This window comes from Lithobates pipiens, unplaced genomic scaffold (assembly GCF_037356315.1).
Source record: "Lithobates pipiens isolate NorthernLeopardFrog02 unplaced genomic scaffold, aLitPip1_a1.2 Scaffold_18, whole genome shotgun sequence".
NCBI lineage: Eukaryota > Metazoa > Chordata > Amphibia > Anura > Ranidae > Lithobates > Lithobates pipiens.
The window spans coordinates 571,455,501-571,475,230 of record NW_027507758.1 but is presented as its reverse complement, the minus strand read 5'-3'; the positions used below and the strand labels follow the sequence as shown (position 1 = coordinate 571,475,230).

The 19,730-nt window shown below is 45.7% G+C and overlaps 1 protein-coding gene across 1 annotated transcript in view; it reads left to right on the top strand.

Annotated features, from left to right (window-relative positions):
* The window catches only part of LOC143989030 (squalene synthase-like), a 34,296-nt gene extending 18,616 nt beyond the window's left edge, over positions 1-15,680 (top strand). Inside the window, exons 5-8 of the mRNA XM_077489031.1 lie at positions 1,791-1,982; positions 6,125-6,301; positions 7,696-7,848; positions 15,031-15,680. Of these exons, the coding sequence (XP_077345157.1) occupies positions 1,791-1,982; positions 6,125-6,301; positions 7,696-7,848; positions 15,031-15,156 (648 nt within the window). The 3' untranslated portion in view covers positions 15,157-15,680. The remainder of the gene's footprint in view (positions 1-1,790; positions 1,983-6,124; positions 6,302-7,695; positions 7,849-15,030) is intronic.
* The last annotated feature ends 4,050 nt before the right edge of the window (positions 15,681-19,730 follow it).

The following is a 19,730-nucleotide window of genomic DNA, read 5'->3' as shown; positions in this document are numbered from 1 at the left end:
ATGGACATTGCATTAACAATCTCTATTTATTAATCTTTCTGTGGCGGTTGTGCAGGGAGACAAAAATCCGGCTGTTAGTATGCTCCATCAGACAATTGTTGGCCAACTTTCCGCCAACAAATGTTGGGTGGCAGACTAGTAAATTTTAGGCAGGCAACAGTCTGTCAGATTTTCCCATTGTGTGTACACAAGTTGAAAGTACAAATGCGCATGCTTGGAATCAATGCTCACCAAACGCGACATTAGCAGAAGGTGTCCAAAGGGTTGCTCTCAAGAGCTAAAATTCCTCGTAGTACGTCATTATGTTTGTTTGTTGGCTGACAATTATGTACTGTTTGTATGCAAGACAAGTTCCTGGCACACGCCCTTCGGACAAAAGTCTGACACTTTGTCTGACAAATCCGTTCGTGCGTTAAAAAAAAAAAAAAAAAAAAAAACTTTAGGCACTAGAGACTAGTTCATGCAGTAATCGGCATTCATAAACGCATGATCTGACACATCTCTCTTCCACCACAATATAGGTCTGTTTGAGGACACTTGTGATGAGATGTAAGCCCACGTACACACGGTCGGAGATTTTGCCAACCAAATCCGTCGGATTTTGCCCGTCGGATTTAGTCCGAAACTGTTGCATACACACGGTCGGGCCAAGTTGGCGAAAAATCCGATCTTTCAGAACGTGATGATGTAATTTCGTTACGATGGGACTACATTCAGGCTAGTAACCAATGGCTTTGATGTAGGAATTTGATCTGAGCATGCGTGGCACTTGGTCCGATGAAAATGCTCTACACATGATCGGATTAGGTCCGTCCGGGCCTGTTGGTCGGGAAATATTTCCAACATGTTGGAAAATTAGGTCGGACGGAGATTCGGACAGAATCAGTCCGCTACATACCACACGGTCCGATAAGACTCATTCCGACAGATTCTCCGACCGTGTGTACAAGGGCTAAGAGTGCTTTCACATCAAGGTGTCGGCGATAAAGCGCAGCCATTTTTAGCAGCGCTTTACCATAATTTTTGCAGAGGTTTTTGGCCGCTAGTGGGGTGCATTTAACCCCTGCTAGCTTCTGAAAAAGGTTAAAACCACCCCCAAAGCGACGCTTTGCCAGCGGTTCGGCAGCACTGCCCATTCATTTCAATAGGCATTAGCAGTGTATACACAGCTCCAAAGATGCTGCTTGCAGGAGTTATTTTTTTATTTTATTTTTTATGTCCTGCCAGTGCATCACCTCAGTGCAAGCCCTCGGGCTTTCACACTGAGACTGCGGGGGAGCCATTTTCCAGGCGCTTTTGGGCTAAAAGCGCTCCTGAAATGTGCCTCAGTGTGAAAGGGGTTTTAGTGAGTTCTGCCAACATAGAGCACTGGAATGTGAGGGCAGGGACCAGCATTTTTCACTGAGATGATGGTATTTCTATGACTTTGCAGCATAATATAGAAGAAAAAAATTAAAATCACTGTTGCCCTAAGGGCCGGTTCACACTGCAGGCGAGGCGAGGCGACTCCGACTTGCCTCGCCGCGACCTCAGCGGCAACTTGCAGATGACTTCTGTATAGAAGTCAATGCAAGTCGCCCCGAGGTCGCCCAAAAGTAGTACAGGAACCTTTTTTCTGAGTCGGAGCGACTCGAGTCGCTCCTCTCAGAACGGTTCCATTGTACAGAACGGGGGCGACTTGCGAGAGCGAGGCGAGTCGTGTCGCCTCGCATCGCCCGCTGTGTGAACCGGCTCTAAGGTTATCTATAGCTCTATTTTATTATAATATTTTTTATTTTTTTTCCCCACAGTACTGTTGTTACGCATCTAGTCCAATGATAACTGGCCTGTCAGTGATGTTCTCTGTCTCAGGGCTGGAAGACCCCATAGTAGGAGAGGACACAAGGGTCTCCATCTCTATAAGTCTGTTAATGCAAAAGATCAACCTTATCCGTGATTTCTTGGAAGACCAGCTGAACGGACTAGAGTTGTGGCCAAAAGAGGCGAGTATGGGTTTTCTGCTCACTGTCATCAGCCTGTAGCTAAAATTCAGTTTTGGGGAGAATGCTTATTTGAATTAAATATGTGGCCCGGATACATTTTACGCTTAACAAGCAGTAAAAGTGCTTCAAAATAAACCTTGGCTGACCTCTGTAGCTGCAGGCACTGTGGAAAAGTTTATAGACAAAGTTTACAACAGAGGGCGCTGAGATAGCAGCTTTCTCCTTGCTTTCCTTGGCACCCTACTAGCATTCTAATGGTAAGTCACAGAGGTAATAAACACATTTCCGGGGCCTCCATCGGTCCTATTGAGGCAAAGCGGGGAAAAAAAAAATCTATGTTAAACCTGGCTGCATTCAAATAACAATATTTAGCATTGGGCACATTTTGGTTATTGCACCTCATCTTCATAACCTTAGAGGGATGTGTTCTGTAGTCCTGCAGAGGAGAACTTTGGTAGAGCTGACAACACTGCCTGGGAATTCAGTGTCATTGTGTAGTCAACTCAAACAGAACTGATGGCGCTCACTCACTTTTTGGAAGATCAACAGGGATTTTTCTGAACTTGCATTGTTTGGAAACAAAACATGCTGGCATGTGCAGGTGTTTGTTCCTGTCATATCCTGCACTGGAGGTGGCTATTGGCTATCTCATAGATGCAGTGCTAGTTCTGAAGAGGGTTTGCCACCTATTGGGGTGTATGTAGTGCCGGCTCCTAAAGAGCACGCTCTGTGTGTTTGGCATTTAAAATTCCTGAAACCGCAGTTTGGTTTTGGGTTTAATTACTCTAAATTTTGTCCTCCTTACCAGTCTGGTTGGATGGCATTGCATTCTCCTTGACCATAGGTGGCGCTGTCATCCCAGGCAGGTGCTAGAATGTAGTCCAGTTGGGTGTCAGTTCTCTTTTGGAACCAGCCCAGTGGGAGTGTCACTCTTGCTGTGCATTCTGGGAGAGGGTACTTAAGGTGCTGACTTCACGTGCTTCTGGGTTCCGGTCCAGAAGTGTGATCTGGCTGATTGGTCCTGGTCCTCCTGACCAGCCCCCAGGGCTCTCATTGCCTGGGTGTAGATCCACCCGACTCAAAGTCTCGGGGATGGCTAGCCTGAGGCAAAGTAACTGAAAGGATTCTAAAGTGGTCTGGTGCCTTCTCGGTTTGTGGAGAGGGCTAGCAACTGTGAAAGCATCCAGGGGAGGACTCTTTGGGAGAAGGCCATGCAAGGGTTGGCTTCTCAGCAGGAGCCTGGAGGCTAAGTTGGAAGGCCCCAAGTGAATCCAGTCTCGTGTGGTATCACTGGACTGGCTGCAAGACACTGGTACCATACGAGGGTTCCCTGAGTTGACTACATCTTTCAGTTCTATTCAAGTGTTCTACAGCAAGTCTGTGGCAGAGACTTTGTTTGATTTAAGCACTCTATCGGCTGCTATGCCTAGTGAGAGAAGGACTATCCGATATGGGTGAGGATCCAACTGTGAAAGGCTATTCTCTGGATTTCCTAATGTGAGGCTCTTTTGTCTGTTCGATTTAGTTCAAGAGTACCTGGACTTTCATACCTAAAACCCTCTAACCCTACTTTGAGAGACTGTTTTGTTTATTCTTTTGCAAATAAAAATCCCTTAAGTGGATCTGGCGGCAGTCTCTACAGTTCTTGGGCCATCTACCTCGGGAAACCCCTAGACCAGTGATGGCGAACCTTGGCACCCCAGATGTTTTGGAACTACATTTCCCATGATGCTCAACTACACTGCAGAGTGCCTGAGCATCATGGGAAATGTAGTTCCAAAACATCTGGAGTGCCAAGGTTCGCCATTACTGCCCTAGACAGACACGAGGTAAAGAAGGTAACGGTAAGCCCAATTATATCAGCCGCTCCTAAGGGGGTCAGTGCTACATGCATATGAGATGAGAACCTTGGTGGCAGGAACTGATATGATTTGTAAAGCACATGATAATGCAAAAGAATAGCTCCCCAACTGTCCCTGATTTGGAATGTCGCCCTTTCCTCCTCACTTGTCCCTTATTTTGGTCTGATCTATATAGTTGTGTATATAAAATGCACTATTTAGCTTTCAAAAAGTGTTTCCCAAAGCTAAATCTTTCATCTAAATTGCTGCATTTGTACATTTCAAAAGCCAGTATAAAGGAATAGTAGTGGTTAATAATAATATTATTATTATTATTAATTCTTCTCCTTTTTTTATACATAATTTTGCTAAGAGGTGTCCCTCGTTCCCATCCCAAAGTTAGGAGGTTTGGCAAAAGCGCATATTGCAGAGATGTGTGTTTGTTTTTTTTTATTTTTTTTTGTTCTTCTTCTTCTTTTTATTTTTTTTAACCTGTTATCCAATACTGGATGTGCCAATTTGTCCATCTCCTAGATCAGTGGTTGCCAACTTGTGAGCTAAAGGAGTCCTCAAACGCAGCCCCTGACATCACCAAAGGGCCGCACATAATGTTCTATATATGTAATGCTTGGAAGGGGTGTCAATATTGCAGACCTAGAGGCCTCATGCACACAGGGCTTGATTTTTTTTAACTCTCCTGGAAGCCAGCAAAAAAATAAAAAATCTGACAATTGTAAAAGTGTCTTTACTAAAGGTTGACCGATATGGGTTTTTCTCTGGCCAATGCTGATATTTAGAAATCGGGGGCGGCCAATGTATGATGTCGATTATTTTAGGCTGGATTTTTTATATATTTTTTTCCCCTTCATCTCATAAACTCTCCCACCCCACTCCCCCTTGTTTGCTCCTGTCTCGCTACCACAAACTTGATGTCCTCAGTACAGATGGCACTGGCAGGTTTTCATACTAAGCTGATATTGTGTAACTGGGAAACTGACACATGTAATGAATGCAGAGAGGCTAGCTGTCAAAATTCAGGGGTGGGAGGGACCCAGCAGCTAGACAATGATTGGGCTGCTTTAGGGGGCGGGCCACATGTAGCAGCCTGTCCAGATCCCATCCCATTGGCTGGTGTTTGATAGCTGCTGGGTCCTGCCCACCCCCCCCCCCCCCCCCCCCCCCAACATCTACGCTCAGTTCTGACAGCTGGTCTCTCTCTGCATTCAGTTACATTATATGAGTGTCACACACTTTACACAGTGCGCTGCTCTGCCAATGGAGTGTATGGAGGGGAGGAGGAACAGGCACTGTGGTCAGTGTTGAATATCTGCCTAATTTGCATAATAATCGGCCGATGGCAATTTTTTCTTAAAGGCCAAATATCGGTCGACCTCTAGTCTTAACACGTTTACATGCATTAAACACTTGGGAGTTAATTCATTTCATTGGGAAGAATTTATTCTGACCATTGAAATTAATTCAAGCTCTAAACATGCCTAGCACTTAACACGTGCTTAGTTGAACTTATATGCATTTAAAAGTATCAAGCAGACTTTTCTCCTCTGCAAACTGTGCTGCTCCTGGATGCACTGGCAGTTGCGTGTGTTTTTTTTTTTTTTTTTTTTTTTTTTTTTTTTTCTCCCCCTGCCACTAAAGGTTGCTAAAAGTGTGTGCATTGAGGGGCATTTAGAGGCAGGGGGGGAATGCCAGATGCCCCTAAAGAGCAGCTTCCAAAAATATCCAGTGTGCATAAGGCCTAATAGAGGAAATGAGAGCAGACTGTGAACATGCAACATTTTTGGCTTGGCATGTGCAGACATGCTGTAGAAGACAATATGACACTGGAAACCTCGTACATGAGGCTATTGCCCTAATAACTGTTCCTGCTACAGACTTCTGAGGTCAAAGGGCCACACATTATATACCAAAGTGCTTGCAGGTTGAGCACCAAGATCCTAGATTTGGTGCTAGGTTTGAGGAAAGTACATATTCATGTGCGGTGTTGCCAGTCTGCTCTGCCCAGAACTAGCACCCGTTTCAGAAGTTGGTCCTTTTTTAAACCCATCTGTTCAAGTATACCCCCTCTAATCCCTAACTCATGAGTATGGCCAGTTGAAATTTTCCAAAGCAAATGGTATTACCCAGAATTCTTTGTACATGGCTGTGAATCCTTGAAGGAAAAATTGACCATTGCCTTTCATTTCCAGTGTTGACCTCTGACTTCATGAGCTGTATGTGATGGAAATGGTTTGAGATAAAGCTATGATTATCAGCTGATGTCTGTCATTCTGCCTGTAACAGGTGTGGAGTAAATATGGGAAGAACTTGTCTGACCTTACCAAGCCAGAAAATATTGTGCCAGCCGTGCAGTGTCTGAACGAGCTCATCACCAATATCCTGCAACATGTGCCTGATGTCTTGCTGTACCTGTCCCGACTGAAAAACCAGAGAGTGTTCAAATTCTGTGCAGTCCCGTTGGTAAGTAGCCAAACTTCTGTGTTAAGTGGTTTTGTAGTGAGTAAGAATAGATTTTCTTCCAAGGCATGGATGGTCTTCCTTTCAATTGTAGCCCAACTACAGTATTTCAAAAATTGTGTGTGTGTGTGTGTGTGTGTCCAGTCGATTGCTATCAAGATGGAGTAAGGCACACAGAGACCAAGTAAAGTAAAAGCATTTGGTTAATTAGAAGTAACAAATCCTGTGGAGGACTGCAGCAAGGTGCTTAACAATTCCAAAGCCATATGGCCTCAGAGTCAACTTGGGTACAACCGTTCTCCGCAACATTGATGGTACTGGAACACAGTCCAAGCACTTGAGGTATCACTTTAATCATGCTTAAATTCAAGGCTGTCTTTAAAATTTATTGCACCCTGGGTAAACTTTTGCTTGGACCCTTCCGAATCTATTTGCCAACTATTGGTAGGCAATGTGGGCTCCACAATGACTGGGCCAGCGGCAGCTGCCCATTTTGCCCTGTGTTTAAAGAGAGCCCTGCTTACTATTTTTGAGCAGCATCTGAGTAAGGGGGTGGCTGATAGGCAGAGCTCCATCACTATTCTGATCGATAGCATTGTCTTTGTCTCGAGTACCCAGATAGTAGAGCCAGTTGCAGTAACCTTGTTCTGTCCCTCCTCCATGGTTTGGAACTTCACTGATAGTAGATTCTGCAAATGCACGGTAAGTTCCATGCCTATACAGATGGTCAGCAAAACCAGCGTGTTCACAGCTGTTCCAGACTCACTTTTGACCCGATGCCCTGTGCCACATCTGCACATGCACAGAGGGTGGGAAGGAAACAAAATCAGTAATTCATACCTAGGTGAGAAGTGTGGAAGTGATGCTTTTTTGGCACAAATTACATTGGTAAAAATAAAATAAAATTTATGTCCAGTTTTGAGAGGGGGAAGTGGCAGGACAACATGACCTGCATGGTGAAGGTCCATCCTAAAAATACAAATGGTTTAAGCGCCTGATATCCACCTCCTGTCATCCCAAAACACAATCTCAGACTCTGAGAGGTGAGATCAGTTCTAGGAGCAAATCAGGGGTTACTGCAATGCGCATGTACTAACAGATGACAAGCGTGGAGTTGATAAATTATTGGTGTGTTGCTCCTTTTACTGCCCAGCTATATTGCTGAAAAATTGTCGGCGCCCCCCCCCCATTGTTGTCCTGTCTAGAGGTGTATTGATCGCAAAAATGGTTCATTCATTGTCCATTCAGCAGGCTGGAGGTGTGTTCTTGACCAACCTATTCTAAAGTCTGAAGATCAAAGACCTGGGTATACTGTCTGTCTGTACCTAGACTACAAAATTGGTACAGTAATTTGTGTATTGCTTGACCATAACTGTTCTGACCGTGTGTTTTTATAGATGATGGCTATCGCTACATTGGCCACCTGCTACAACAACCGGCAACTGTTTAAAAGAAAGGTAAAGATCCGGAAGGGCCAGACAGTGACTCTGATGATGGACACTACAGATATGCAGGCTGTAAGAGCCATCACATGTCAGTATGTGGAGGAGGTATGGATGTCTTAATTATTATTTTTTTTTTTTTTTAAGCATACAACTTAACTAATCTTTTAAGGCCGATATTAATGCGGGTTGTATTAGACTGACTCAAATTTACAATTTTAAACCTTACTTTGCCACCCTAGGGTGTGTGTTTGTTTTTTGTTTTTTTCTCTTGTACCTTGTTTTTGTAGTGAGAAATGCCCTTTTACTATTCAATGTGATATACCCACCAGGCCTATGAAATCCTTGCTGGGGCAACTACAGGGATCTCAGTTCTTACTGATGTAGCACTACCCCTGTAAGAGCCGCTGTTTAAGGGTCCTCTGTTCTTTGCCTTGAACTCTGTAAGAACGTTAGCCCTCTGACACACTAGGTTGAGTGTACAAAGCATGCAATACATTACAAAATCACTGAAAGTAATATCTGGTAACCATTAATGCTACCATGTCCATGAAAACCAGCAATGAACCATTTGGTAAAGGCAAAATTAACACATTATTAACTGACATGGTGGGCAAAGAGGCAAGTGTGAAAAAAAAAAATGGATTAACACCATTTTGCATACAGAATGATTAGTAATACAGACTTGGCATAAAATGAAATGCGGCGTCCAGATCAGCATACACGCTAGCAAGGCCATCTAAAGTGCAGCTGCAGGCAGTAATGAAGCTTAACTTACAATTGGAGGCTAAAGTGCATAAATGGCGACTATTTAGGGTTGCCACCTGTCTGGGATTCACCCAGACAGTTTGGGTTTTGAAACCTGTGTCCAGGGTTTCAGGCAGACAAACCCGGGCTGTGACTCCCCAAGTAACCAAAATAGTCACACACAGCTGTTGCCACCTGAGAGCTGAATGTGGCAGCAAGAGCAATTTGGCCACAATCACTGTTCGCTGCGGCATGCTATGCACACCGCAGTACTGCTCTCCTCCTTGGGGCACCCAAAGTTGTCTCTGGCTGCTAAAGTGTTTGGGTAAGGCTTAAAGAAAAGGTGGCAACCCTATGACTATGCTAGGCCTAGACCACTGAGGGCGTGTGTCAAATGACTTGCTGGAGGGGAAATCATTGGTGGTTTGCCAGCTATCAGCGAGGGCCCTTTACGAAGTGATGGTGCAGTTATCAACCGGTTTAAAACAGCATGCGCCATAGGCAGGGGCGGGCTGGGCTGGGGTGCAGGGATGCATTTTCCCCCTGGGCTGCTCTGATTCGCTATAAAAAGGCTGATGTGCTGCCAGCTGAGCTGGGAACTGCACATGATGGGCAGTTCCGCAGTTGGCCACATGTTACTGCTCGGTCCGGAGGGAGGCTGACAGGGCTGGATAACAGCCCAGAAGCACAGGAACATTTATGCTGTGAGTGGACATCTGTCCTGTCACAGTGCTGTCCCTGGCTTCTGAGCTGACAGTCTGTGTCCATTGCGAGCACAGCCGAATGGAAGAGGGTGAATCCGCTCCGCCTCCTCCAGCCCCCCCTCTCTCTGTGCCCGCCCACACTCTGAGCAGCCTATGTGCTGCGTCTGAATAGGATGTGTGGGCAGGAACACTTAAACAGAGCAGACAGTGCTTTTTATGGGACGCTGTGGAAGCTGTGATGACTGAGCCTCATGCTGGGTCCTTCATTCCAAGTAAGTGAGCTATGGCCAGTCTCTCCCCCTCTCTGCAGATAAGGAAGTTTTCTTTCAGCAGCATGTGCAGTAGCTGGTCCTATGATGTGGGCTCACACTGATGTGCTGCAGTGTTGCTGATCTCACTGTCTTCCTGCATGCCCCCCCCCCCCCCCCCCCCGTCACATGCAGCCACACTGTGCCCACCAAATGCAGCCACACTGTGCCCACCAAATGCAGCCGCATCGACCCCCCCCTCCCCCCCCCCCCCCCCCCAGCAGCATTTAACCAGCACAACCCCTGCCCGCTCGCTTTCTGACTGCCACTTACCGCATCTTGGTGGCGGGTCAGGCAGCAGATGACGGGGGTGAGCTGTGGGACGGGCAGAGGGTCAGGCAGTGGCTCCTGTGTCCTCCATGCTTCCTCCTGCTAGATGTCCAATAGGAGCGCCTGACCTTCCAGCCAATCAGGTGATGGGTATTAGACCTGCGCTATCCTGATTGGTGGAGAGCCGATTCAGTGTTAAAAAAAAAAAGCAAATATTCATTTGCTTTTCTAATACACCTGGGTGGGCTCCAAGTGCAATGCTCTGCGCTCTGAGTCCACCCTATTTTGAAGCCTATTAGAGCCTATGGCTCTAATTGGGTACAGGAAAATGTGGAGCAGGGTCTCTCTCTCGCTGTGCAGGGAAATGTGGAGCGGTGTCTGTGTGGCATAGCTTTACTCACAAAGTGACTCTGCTGGCCAAGATGCGTTTGTTCCACTGCTGGCCGCTATCATCTGCAGGGGTTGCTAGGATTGACTGGCATCTAGCAACCAGTGATGTCACAGTCCCCAGGAGGAAAGGATCTTCCACCTCCACCACGCCTATTAGTGTTTTTTCCACTCACCTCCTCCCTCCATCTTCTCCTGTGTGGCGGCATGCGCCTCGGAGCCTGCCTGAGGGAAGGGAACGGTCACTGACTGACAGAAGCACCTCTGCCTGCGGTGAGGGAGCAGTGAATGAATTAGAACATATGTGTAATGTGGAGCATATGTGTCATGGGAGAATAAGCTGGTAGCAGAGGAGGAGATCACATCCTTAAATCTCAGCCAGGGGTCATGCTGGGACTTGTAGTCCTTTACTTTTGGGGATGTGATATCCCAAAAGTAAAAGGCTACAGGTCCCAGCATGAACCCCTCAGAGCTCAGGACCTAAGGGGACACATCCTTAGATCTCAGGGTTTCCTGCTGGGACTTGTAGTCCTTCACTAGTTGGGGGGGTCAAATCCTTAAATCTCAGGCGGTAATGCTTGGACTTGTAGTCCCTCACAGGTTGGTCTGGGGGGGGTGGGTCAGGTCCTCAGCTCTGAGGGATTCATACAAGGACTTGTTTGCACTTTAGTTCTTGGAGGCCATGGTGGTACAAGTCCTCCACGGGCCCTGGGGGGCCACATTGTCCTCCCTGACCCTCCCCCCCCACCTTTGTGATCATGGAAAACCTTAGTCTGTTTTCCCTATCCATCACTTTGCCACCACCGGTTATATGGGCCACTTGACTGGACTTGCCCCCCTGGCCTAGGGCTGCCAGCCCTCCCCTGGCCATAGGTGTGGTACAGGTACACTGTAGATGTGGGTCAAATGCATTGATAGTTCAATATAGGTTTGATATGGGTGCAGTATAGGGCTGGCATGGGTTGGATGCACTTGACACCCTGCTTTGTGTCTCAGTGTCTGCCATATGTGTAAATAATGGGCAGATTACCCCCACAAGTTGCCAGGATGTTTGCTGTGGCTGCTCACTGTAGAGGGGGGGGGGGGGGGGGTTTACACTGACATCTGTAGTTCAGAAAGTCAGTCCCTGTATTACATGGCTGCTGTTTTGGAATACAATTCCCAGGATTCAAAGCACCCTGCTTTAAGTCTATATGGGCTTGCTTGGCTTTACCTGTCCCCCTGCTGGCCAGAGGAAAATGGTGCAGTACATCATCTGTATCTTAGCAGAAAATGAAAGTAAACTGATTGTAAAGAGGGAAATGTCCCCAAAACTATATCACCCAAGAGCCTGTTCTCTACACGGTGCATGGGCAGGCTTTTGGGAGGCAAAGCGGGAGCATTGTTTTGGGAAATATGCAATGTATGCCTAGGGATGGGAGCAATGAGGTACAGGGGATAGGTGAAGACTTGTGGTACAGTAGGCATGACAACACTGACTGAGATTTTAGTGCAGCAGCAGGAGGACTGTCAGCTGAAACAGGAAGTTAGGAGCTCTCTGGTATTTTTAATGTTTTGTTTTTTTCTTACAAAAATGGTGTAGCTCTCATGAACCAAAAAAGCTTTTTTGGGTTGAGTGCTGCACCATTTTGTTGGAAATTGTAAAATGATGTGTCTATATTATACCCCCTTGAAATTTTCCACATTGTCTTGTTACAACCAAAATTGTAAATGTATTTTATGTGATAGACCAACACAAGTGGCACAGTTGTGAAATGGAAAGAAAATGAATGTTTATTTTTATTTTTTTACAAATATCTGGAAAGTGTGGCATGCATTTGTATTCAGCCCCCTTTATGATAATACCCCCTAACTAAAATCGAGTGGAACCAATTTCCTTCAGAAGTCACCAAATTAGTAAATAGTGCCCACCTGTGTGTAATTGAATCTCTGCATAAATACAGCTGTTCTGTGAGGGCCAAGGAACACACCAGACCAGTCGGGGATAAAATTGCAGAGAAGTTTAAAGCGGGATTAGGTTAAAAAAAAAAAAAAAAATTATATCCCAAGCTTTGAAAATCTCATGGAGCACTGTTCAATCCATCATGCGAAAATGGACAGAGTATGGCACAACTGCAAACCTACCAAGACATGGCCATCCACCTAAACTGAGAGGCCAGGCCAGAAGAGCATTAGAAGCAGCCAAGAGGCCCATGGTAACTATATAGGAGCTGCAGAGATTCACAACCCAGGTGGGAGAATCTGTCAACAGGACAACTATTAGTTGTGCACTCCACAAATCTGGCCTTTTTTATGGAAGAGTGGCTAAAGGAAAGCCATTGTTGAAAGAGCCATAAGAAGATCCCCCCTTTACAGTTTGCGACAAGCCATGTGGGGGGACACAGCAAACACGTGGAAGGTGCTCTGGTCAGAGACCAAAATTGAACTGTGTGGTGGAAAACTAACTGCGCATCACCCTGAACACCATCCCCCAAATCTTGTTGTGGCAGCATGTTGTTGTGATGCTTTTATTCAGCAGAGACAGGGAAGCTGGTCAGTTGATGGGAAGATGGCGCCAAATACAGGGCAATCTTACAAGAAAACCTGTTTGAAGTATGCAAAAGATTTGAGACTGGGGCAGAAGTTCACCTTCCAGCAGGACAACGACCCTAAACATATAGCCAGAGGTACAATGGAATGGTTTAGATCAGGGATCTCCAAACTATGGCCCTCCAGCTATTGTGCAACTACACATCCCATGAGGCATTGTAAAACTGACATTCACAGACATGACTAGGCATGATGGGAATTGTAGTTCCTGAACAACTGGAGGGCCATAGTTTGGAGACCCCTAGTTTAGATCAAAGCATATTCATGTGTTAGCCCTTGTACACACGATCGGAGATTCCGACGGAATGTGTCCGATTGGAGCGTTTTGTGGGATAATCCGACTGTGTGGTCTGCATCGGAATATCCGTCGGACCAAATTTTCCAACTTTCCGGAAATATTTTCCGACAAAATGCTCCGATCGGACATACTCCGATCAAACAGACTGCGATTATGTGTAGAGACTTCCGATCGGGCAAAGTGCCACGCATGCTCAGATCAAATTCCTACATCAAAGCTATTGGCTACTAGCCTGAACATAGTCCATAGTCGTAACGAAATAACGTCATCACGTCCTGAACGGTCGGATTTTCCGACAACTTCGTCCGACCGTGTGTGTGTGTATACAACAGTTTCGGACAAAATCCGACTGATTTGCTTGTCAGAATCTCCGACCATGTGTACAAGGGCTGAGAATGGCCATGTCAAAGTCCAGACTTCTATCCAATTGAGAATCTGTGGCAGGACTTGAACATTGCTGTTCACAGATGCTCTCATCCTAAAGGGGCAACAAGGGTCAGTTTTTATGTAGCCATAGTTGTGTGTAGAAAGACTCATTTACAATGACATCTGTCCTCATCGCACTGACACTCTCCTTCCTGAGCTATAGCCCTGCTAGCTGATTAGTGAGACACATAAGGAAACCACAAGAACAGAAACTGCAAAGGAACAGAAAAAACTTTGCAAAGGTAAAACCTATATGCTTTGCTAAATTGCTTTGAAAAAATATTCATAGCCCCATTGAAATTTTCCACATTGTCATGTTACAAATGAAATTTATTTTATTGGGTTTTTTGTGATGGACCAAGACAAAGTGGCACATAAAATTGTGAAGTGGACAAATTGCTTTGTATTTGAAAAGTAGTTTGACTGTTTAAAAGGTTAATGTAATGTATAACAGAAATGTACTGCCTGTTCGCTTGTGACGCAATATACAAAAATTATATGTACACTGTGTAAGCTGTAAATGACAAACTTGATTTTCCGGACGTGAGTGAATCAGGTGCTTGCTCTGGCCAGAGTGGAATAAATCCTGGTATGCCTTAAGAGTCTTTGTCCAACAAAGTCATTTACTGATATTTCACCTTCTACATCAATCCACTCAGAGCTTGAGCTATTTCGCAAAGAAGAATCAGCAAAAATGTCACTCCAGATGTGCAAAGCTGGTAGAGACGTGCACAAAGACTTGCAGCTGTAATTGCAGCAAAAGGTGGTTCTACAAAATATTGACTCAGGGGGCTGAATAGAAATTCACGCCACACTTGTCACATAGTTGTAGAATTTTAAAACAATTTATCATTTTCATTCCACTTCACAATTTTATGTGCCACTTTTGTCTTGGTCTATCACAAAAAAAACCCCAATAAAATACATTTTGTTTGTAACATGACAATGTGGAAAAATTCAATGGGGCTATGAATATTTTTTCAAGGCACTGTATGTGTGTGGGTTTTTATACTTTTGTGAGTTCATTTTTAACTGTTCTTAGACTGAGCCAAGGTGGCTGCCAGAGTCAATTTAAGACTCTGGCTCCTGGGTCTGGTGTGCATTTTAGTGTGTGGGTAGAGTAGGAACAGATCACCTGTCAGGGACAGCAATAGCGACAGGGAAAGGTTCCAGACACGTAGGGATCCACCTAGGATTGACACATTTTCTTAAAGTCAAACCCGAACACTTTAGCAGAGCAAAGCAAAATTTATTGTATAAACTATACATATATTTTTCAAATAAATAACATTTCTAATGAAATTAAGTTAATCACAATAGTCCCCTTTACAGCATTGTGTGCTCCTATCTATAAACAGGAATAATGTTGCAACCTCCCCCCATTCTCCCAGCCATTAAGATGCAGAAGATCAATGTCTAGCAGGATTTCATTCCAATGTGTATATGGAGAGCCATGTTGGATTTGCAAACACAAGCTTTCAGTTGTTTGGTATTTTCTTTAGTAATTTATCACTGTTTTTGATATTTAATTATATGACTTATTTTTTGTTTCATTTTTCAGATGTGTAAAAAGATTCCCCCAACAGACCCATCATCTGAACAGACGCAAAACATCATAGCTACCATTAGGAAACTAAGTGTGCCCCATGGTGCTACTGGTGGCCCTCAGCTGGCAGTTAGTGAGTAAGATTCAGGACTGGTCCACATGGGACACTGACCTGGGACAATGCACCCATCTCTGTTCAATTCTCCATAGTAATAATCTCTTGGGGGATCCAGAGGATTGAGACTTCTGAGGACACAATGCAGCTGAGATCCTAGTATTTAAAGACTGATGTCGCTTTAAAAAATTTTAACAACTAAAGTTTCATAGTAAGACTGTTTCTTCGTTAGTTGGGTGTCAAGTGACATTTATTTTCAGCTGCAGTGAGAAGAAAATTAAAAGAAGCAAGATGTAAACTTTTTCTCAAACGCCACTTTTTTTTTTTTTTCTCTTGTGGATGGTTTACTCAGAGTAACTAACTACTACCTTTTTGGTCTACAATCGTGATAATTTTCAGGTTCCAATATTTTATTCTCTTCCTTTTTGTGATTTTCCTGGGCTTACACCAGGTCAGTAAGATAAAGAATTATATGTGATCCTGCATATATCCTCCGTGACTAGAATGACCTAATAATTATAATAAACATCTCAGTGCGCTACCAAAATAAGCCAGTGATAATTAAATAGTGGTAAATATGTAGTGGACACCATATAATGTAAACAAATTCCACGTGTTGAAAAAAAATCCTCAGATTGAAAGATGAAATATATAAAGTGCAAAGTCCAATGAAAATCAAATATACACCAAAGTCCTCAGGTTAATAATTAAAATAATTTATGGGTAAAGTGTAGGAAATTCAAAAATTTCACAGTGAGGTAGAAAAATACTCATCGTGTTGACTGTAGTTCAGATGGCAAAACAACCCACTCAATGTGCTCTCAGAACTCTTACCTCATGGGCATAAATAAATGCCTTAATCCGTCTGTTGGATAATAGCCTCGATTCCAGGACCCAAGATCAGTCAAGATAGGAGATTGATGCTTATGAAAAGGTTAATAACGTCTCCAACCTGGTATCGGGATCTCCTTTCTGCCATTGTCCCCCCACTGACTTACCGATGACAATAATTGTATTGCTATTAGGTGATTTGTGATCACTGTTGGATCCCGCAGCATTTCCATATTTATTATATATAAAAAAAATTTTAAGGTTTTAATAGCGCAGAGGTCTCTTCACTTAGCTATGGAAAGTAGCACCTGACCTGGTGTAAAATGCTATCTGATCAGAGGCGGCTCTCTAATTAGGTGGTGGCCTAAGGCCTCGCCCTCCTAGGAGCCTCGCTCCTGCCTACTTTGCCTAAAGAGCCGCCTCTGGCTATCCTCATAAATCAGTCCCAGGTGCCTCCTCGTTCAGAGTACAGTCAGCCCGTCTCCTCTCCTCTCTTCTCTGTAACACCCCACTCCTGTCAAGAAAACTTCACTGGAAGTGGAACTGCAGTGCAGGTGTCCTTCCAGTCAGAACACTGGCAGACACAGAGACCGTCAACTGCCCTGCCCCGCCCCGCCATCAAATTCTGTTCGTCCTTTCTTGTGCAAGGGCAGGGCACAGCTAGCATCTCGGCACAGGATCGCTGAGTCTACCCTCTTTCCAGGGCAGGGCTTCCGTGATGGAGGCAGAGCTAATTCAGCCTGTCTGTGTGCACTGTGCAGCTGACGGACTGAGCTATGAAGGGACAGAGCCTTGCTATATGTGAGGTAAATGTGACTAGGGGGTGCATGTCACTGAGGGGGGGGGGGGGGGGAGTGGTACAGTGGTGTGGTGTCAGTGTGCTCTATCCCAGCGCTGGTGTCGGCGTTCTCCCAGCGCTGGTGTCGGCGTTCTCCCAGCGCTGGTGTCGGCGTTCTCCCAGCGCTGGTGTCGGCGTTCTCCCAGCGCTGGTGTCGGCGTTCTCCCAGCGCTGGTGTCGGCGTTCTCCCAGCGCTGGTGTCAGTGTGCTAGGGGGTGCATGTCACTGGGGGGGGGGGGGGGGGGTGGTACAGTGTGGTGTGGTGTCAGTGTGCTCTATCTCAGAACTGGGGTCAGTGTGCTCTAGCTCAGCGCTGGTGTGATTGAGCACATTGACACCAGTACTCTTAATATATGCAATTCATTTTTATTGCTTGAATAATTTTTTTTTTCCCCCATTTATAGACTTGAGTGGGGCCTCATGTCTAGGTTATGCCTAAGGCCTCACAAAGCCTAGAGCCGCCTCTGTATCTGATGTTTCCTTGTGTGCTACCTCATTGATTAGTTTGCCTTCATATTTTATACCACTTTCTTATTTTCTTTGTTTAGAAACTCTGTACAAAGGCTTTTTTTTTTTTTTTTTCTCCCTCCCCCCCCCCCCCCCCCCCCCCCCAATAAAAGTTGCATTTAAAAAAATGGACTTCAAACAACTAAATGGAGGGTTGGGGGATGGATGGAAATGTATGAACTAGAGGATGTTTTAGTGTATATAAAGGATAGTGATCTTAAAAGCCTTCTGCTTCCCCTCACTCTGGGCGTCGGGCCCCTTCAGGAGCACATTCTGCTCCGTTCATCCACCCCAATAATCCATGACCACACAGCGCACTCCAAACAAATCGGTCATGTCCCTTAGTAAGGATGCAGACTTCAGCTACAGTCCCTGCATGTGAGGGGCAGGGCTGGAATGCTGGAACTTTCAAGGGGTTCTAAACCCTTGGTTTTACACCTTTTAATGCATTAAGGTGAAAAACTTCCCTCCTGTCATGTAGCAGCCCCCGTATACTTACCTGTCTTTCTCTGGCCAGGAATGAGCATTCTAGCTGGTGTCTTCTGTCTAGGGATGAGCTTCGTGTTCGTTCGACTCGAACATTGGCTGTTCGTGCGTTCGGCGAATTCCGAACGTTTTGGCCGTTCGCGTCCAAATTCGAGTGACGCGCGTGCGGACCATAATGCACTGCGTTGGCGCAGTGCATTGCTGCCCAATGATTGGCCAAGCATGCACTGTGACCCCGCATGCTTGGCCAATCGCAGCGCCGGCAGCGAGGAGAGCCATGATTGGCCACAGGCATCCTGCCTGTGGCCAATCATAGCTCAGGCTGTGTAGTGCACGCCCCACACTATATAAGGCCGCCTTTGAGGCGGCCTCGTGTAGTGTGTTACTTAGCATCTGAAGCAGTGGGTGTTCTGTGTACCTTCAACACAGTACACACCAATCGTTTTTGGCTGATTTTCCTATCCTGACTGCAGTATACACCACTATATTCACCTCGCCTATATAGCTAGTGATCTAGCTTTAACCACTTAACAACTGCCCATTGCCAATTAACGGCTTCAGGGCGGTTGTTTAACTCTGAGAGGCCGTTAATTAGCAGTTAATTCTGCTCTCGCGTGCCCCGAGGTGTGCGCACTCGAGAGCATCCGTGACCGCCGGGTCGCATCACGGTAAACGGCCGCTCATAGCGGCCGTTTACCACGTGATTGCTCCGTCAAATGACGGAGTGATAACTTGGAAACAAACTGGCGTCATGTTATGACGCCGGTTCCTCCCTCCCCTCTCTGTACCGATCGGTACAGCGGAGGGGAAAGAGATCGGTGTCAGCAGCGATGTGGGCTGCATCTGCAGTGCCCACATCGCTGCTCACCGAATTTAACCCCTCAATTCCCTGCCAATACTCTGCAATACCAGTGCATACTCTGCAGTACCCCGCCATTACTCTGCAGTACCCCGCCATTACTCTGCAGTACCCCGCCATTACTCTGCAGTACCCCGCCATTACTCTGCAGTACCCCGCCATTACTCTGCAGTACCCCGCCATTACTCTGCAGTAACCCCCCATTACTCTGCAGTAACCCCCCATTACTCTGCAGTAACCCCCCATTACTCTGCAGTAACCCCCCATTACTCTGCAGTACCCCCCAATACTCTGCAGTGCAGTACCCTGCCATTACTCTGCAGTACCCTGCCATTACTCTGCAGTAACCCCGCCATTACTCTGCAGTAACCCCGCCATTACTCTGCAGTAACCCCGCCATTACTCTGCAGTAACCCCGCCATTACTCTGCAGTAACCCCGCCATTACTCTGCAGTAACCCCGCCATTACTCTGCAGTACCCCCCCAATACTCTGCAGTACCCCCCCAATACCCCGTAATACCCTGCCATAAATTGCCATACTCGGAGATACCCAGCCATACTCGGAGATACCCAGCCATACTCGGAGATACCCAGCCATACTCGGAGATACCCTGAAATACCCAGCCATAGACTCCCCCCACCCCTCACCGTCCTCCGGTGCTTCTACCAACTCGCCAGTACGATCAAAGCCAGAATCCTTTTTTTTTATTTTATTTCAGGCTTCCCAGCCTAGAGGTGAGATGTGGGGTCATATTGACCCCCAGATTTCACTGTAAAGAGGACCTGTCACCCCATATTCCTATTACAAGGGATGTTTACATTTCTTGTAATAGGAATAAAAGTGATCAAAAATATATTTTTGGGGAAAAAAATGTCAAACTAAAATAAATAAAGTAAAATGAACAATAAAAAAATAAAATAAAAATTAAAGCGCCCATGTCCCCATGTGCTCGCATGTGCCACACATGTGAGGTATCGCCGAGAATGTTAGAGCGAGAGCAATAATTCTAGTCCTAGACCTCCTCTGCAACTCAAAACATGTAACCAGTAAAAAAAAAAAATTAAAGCGTCGCCTATG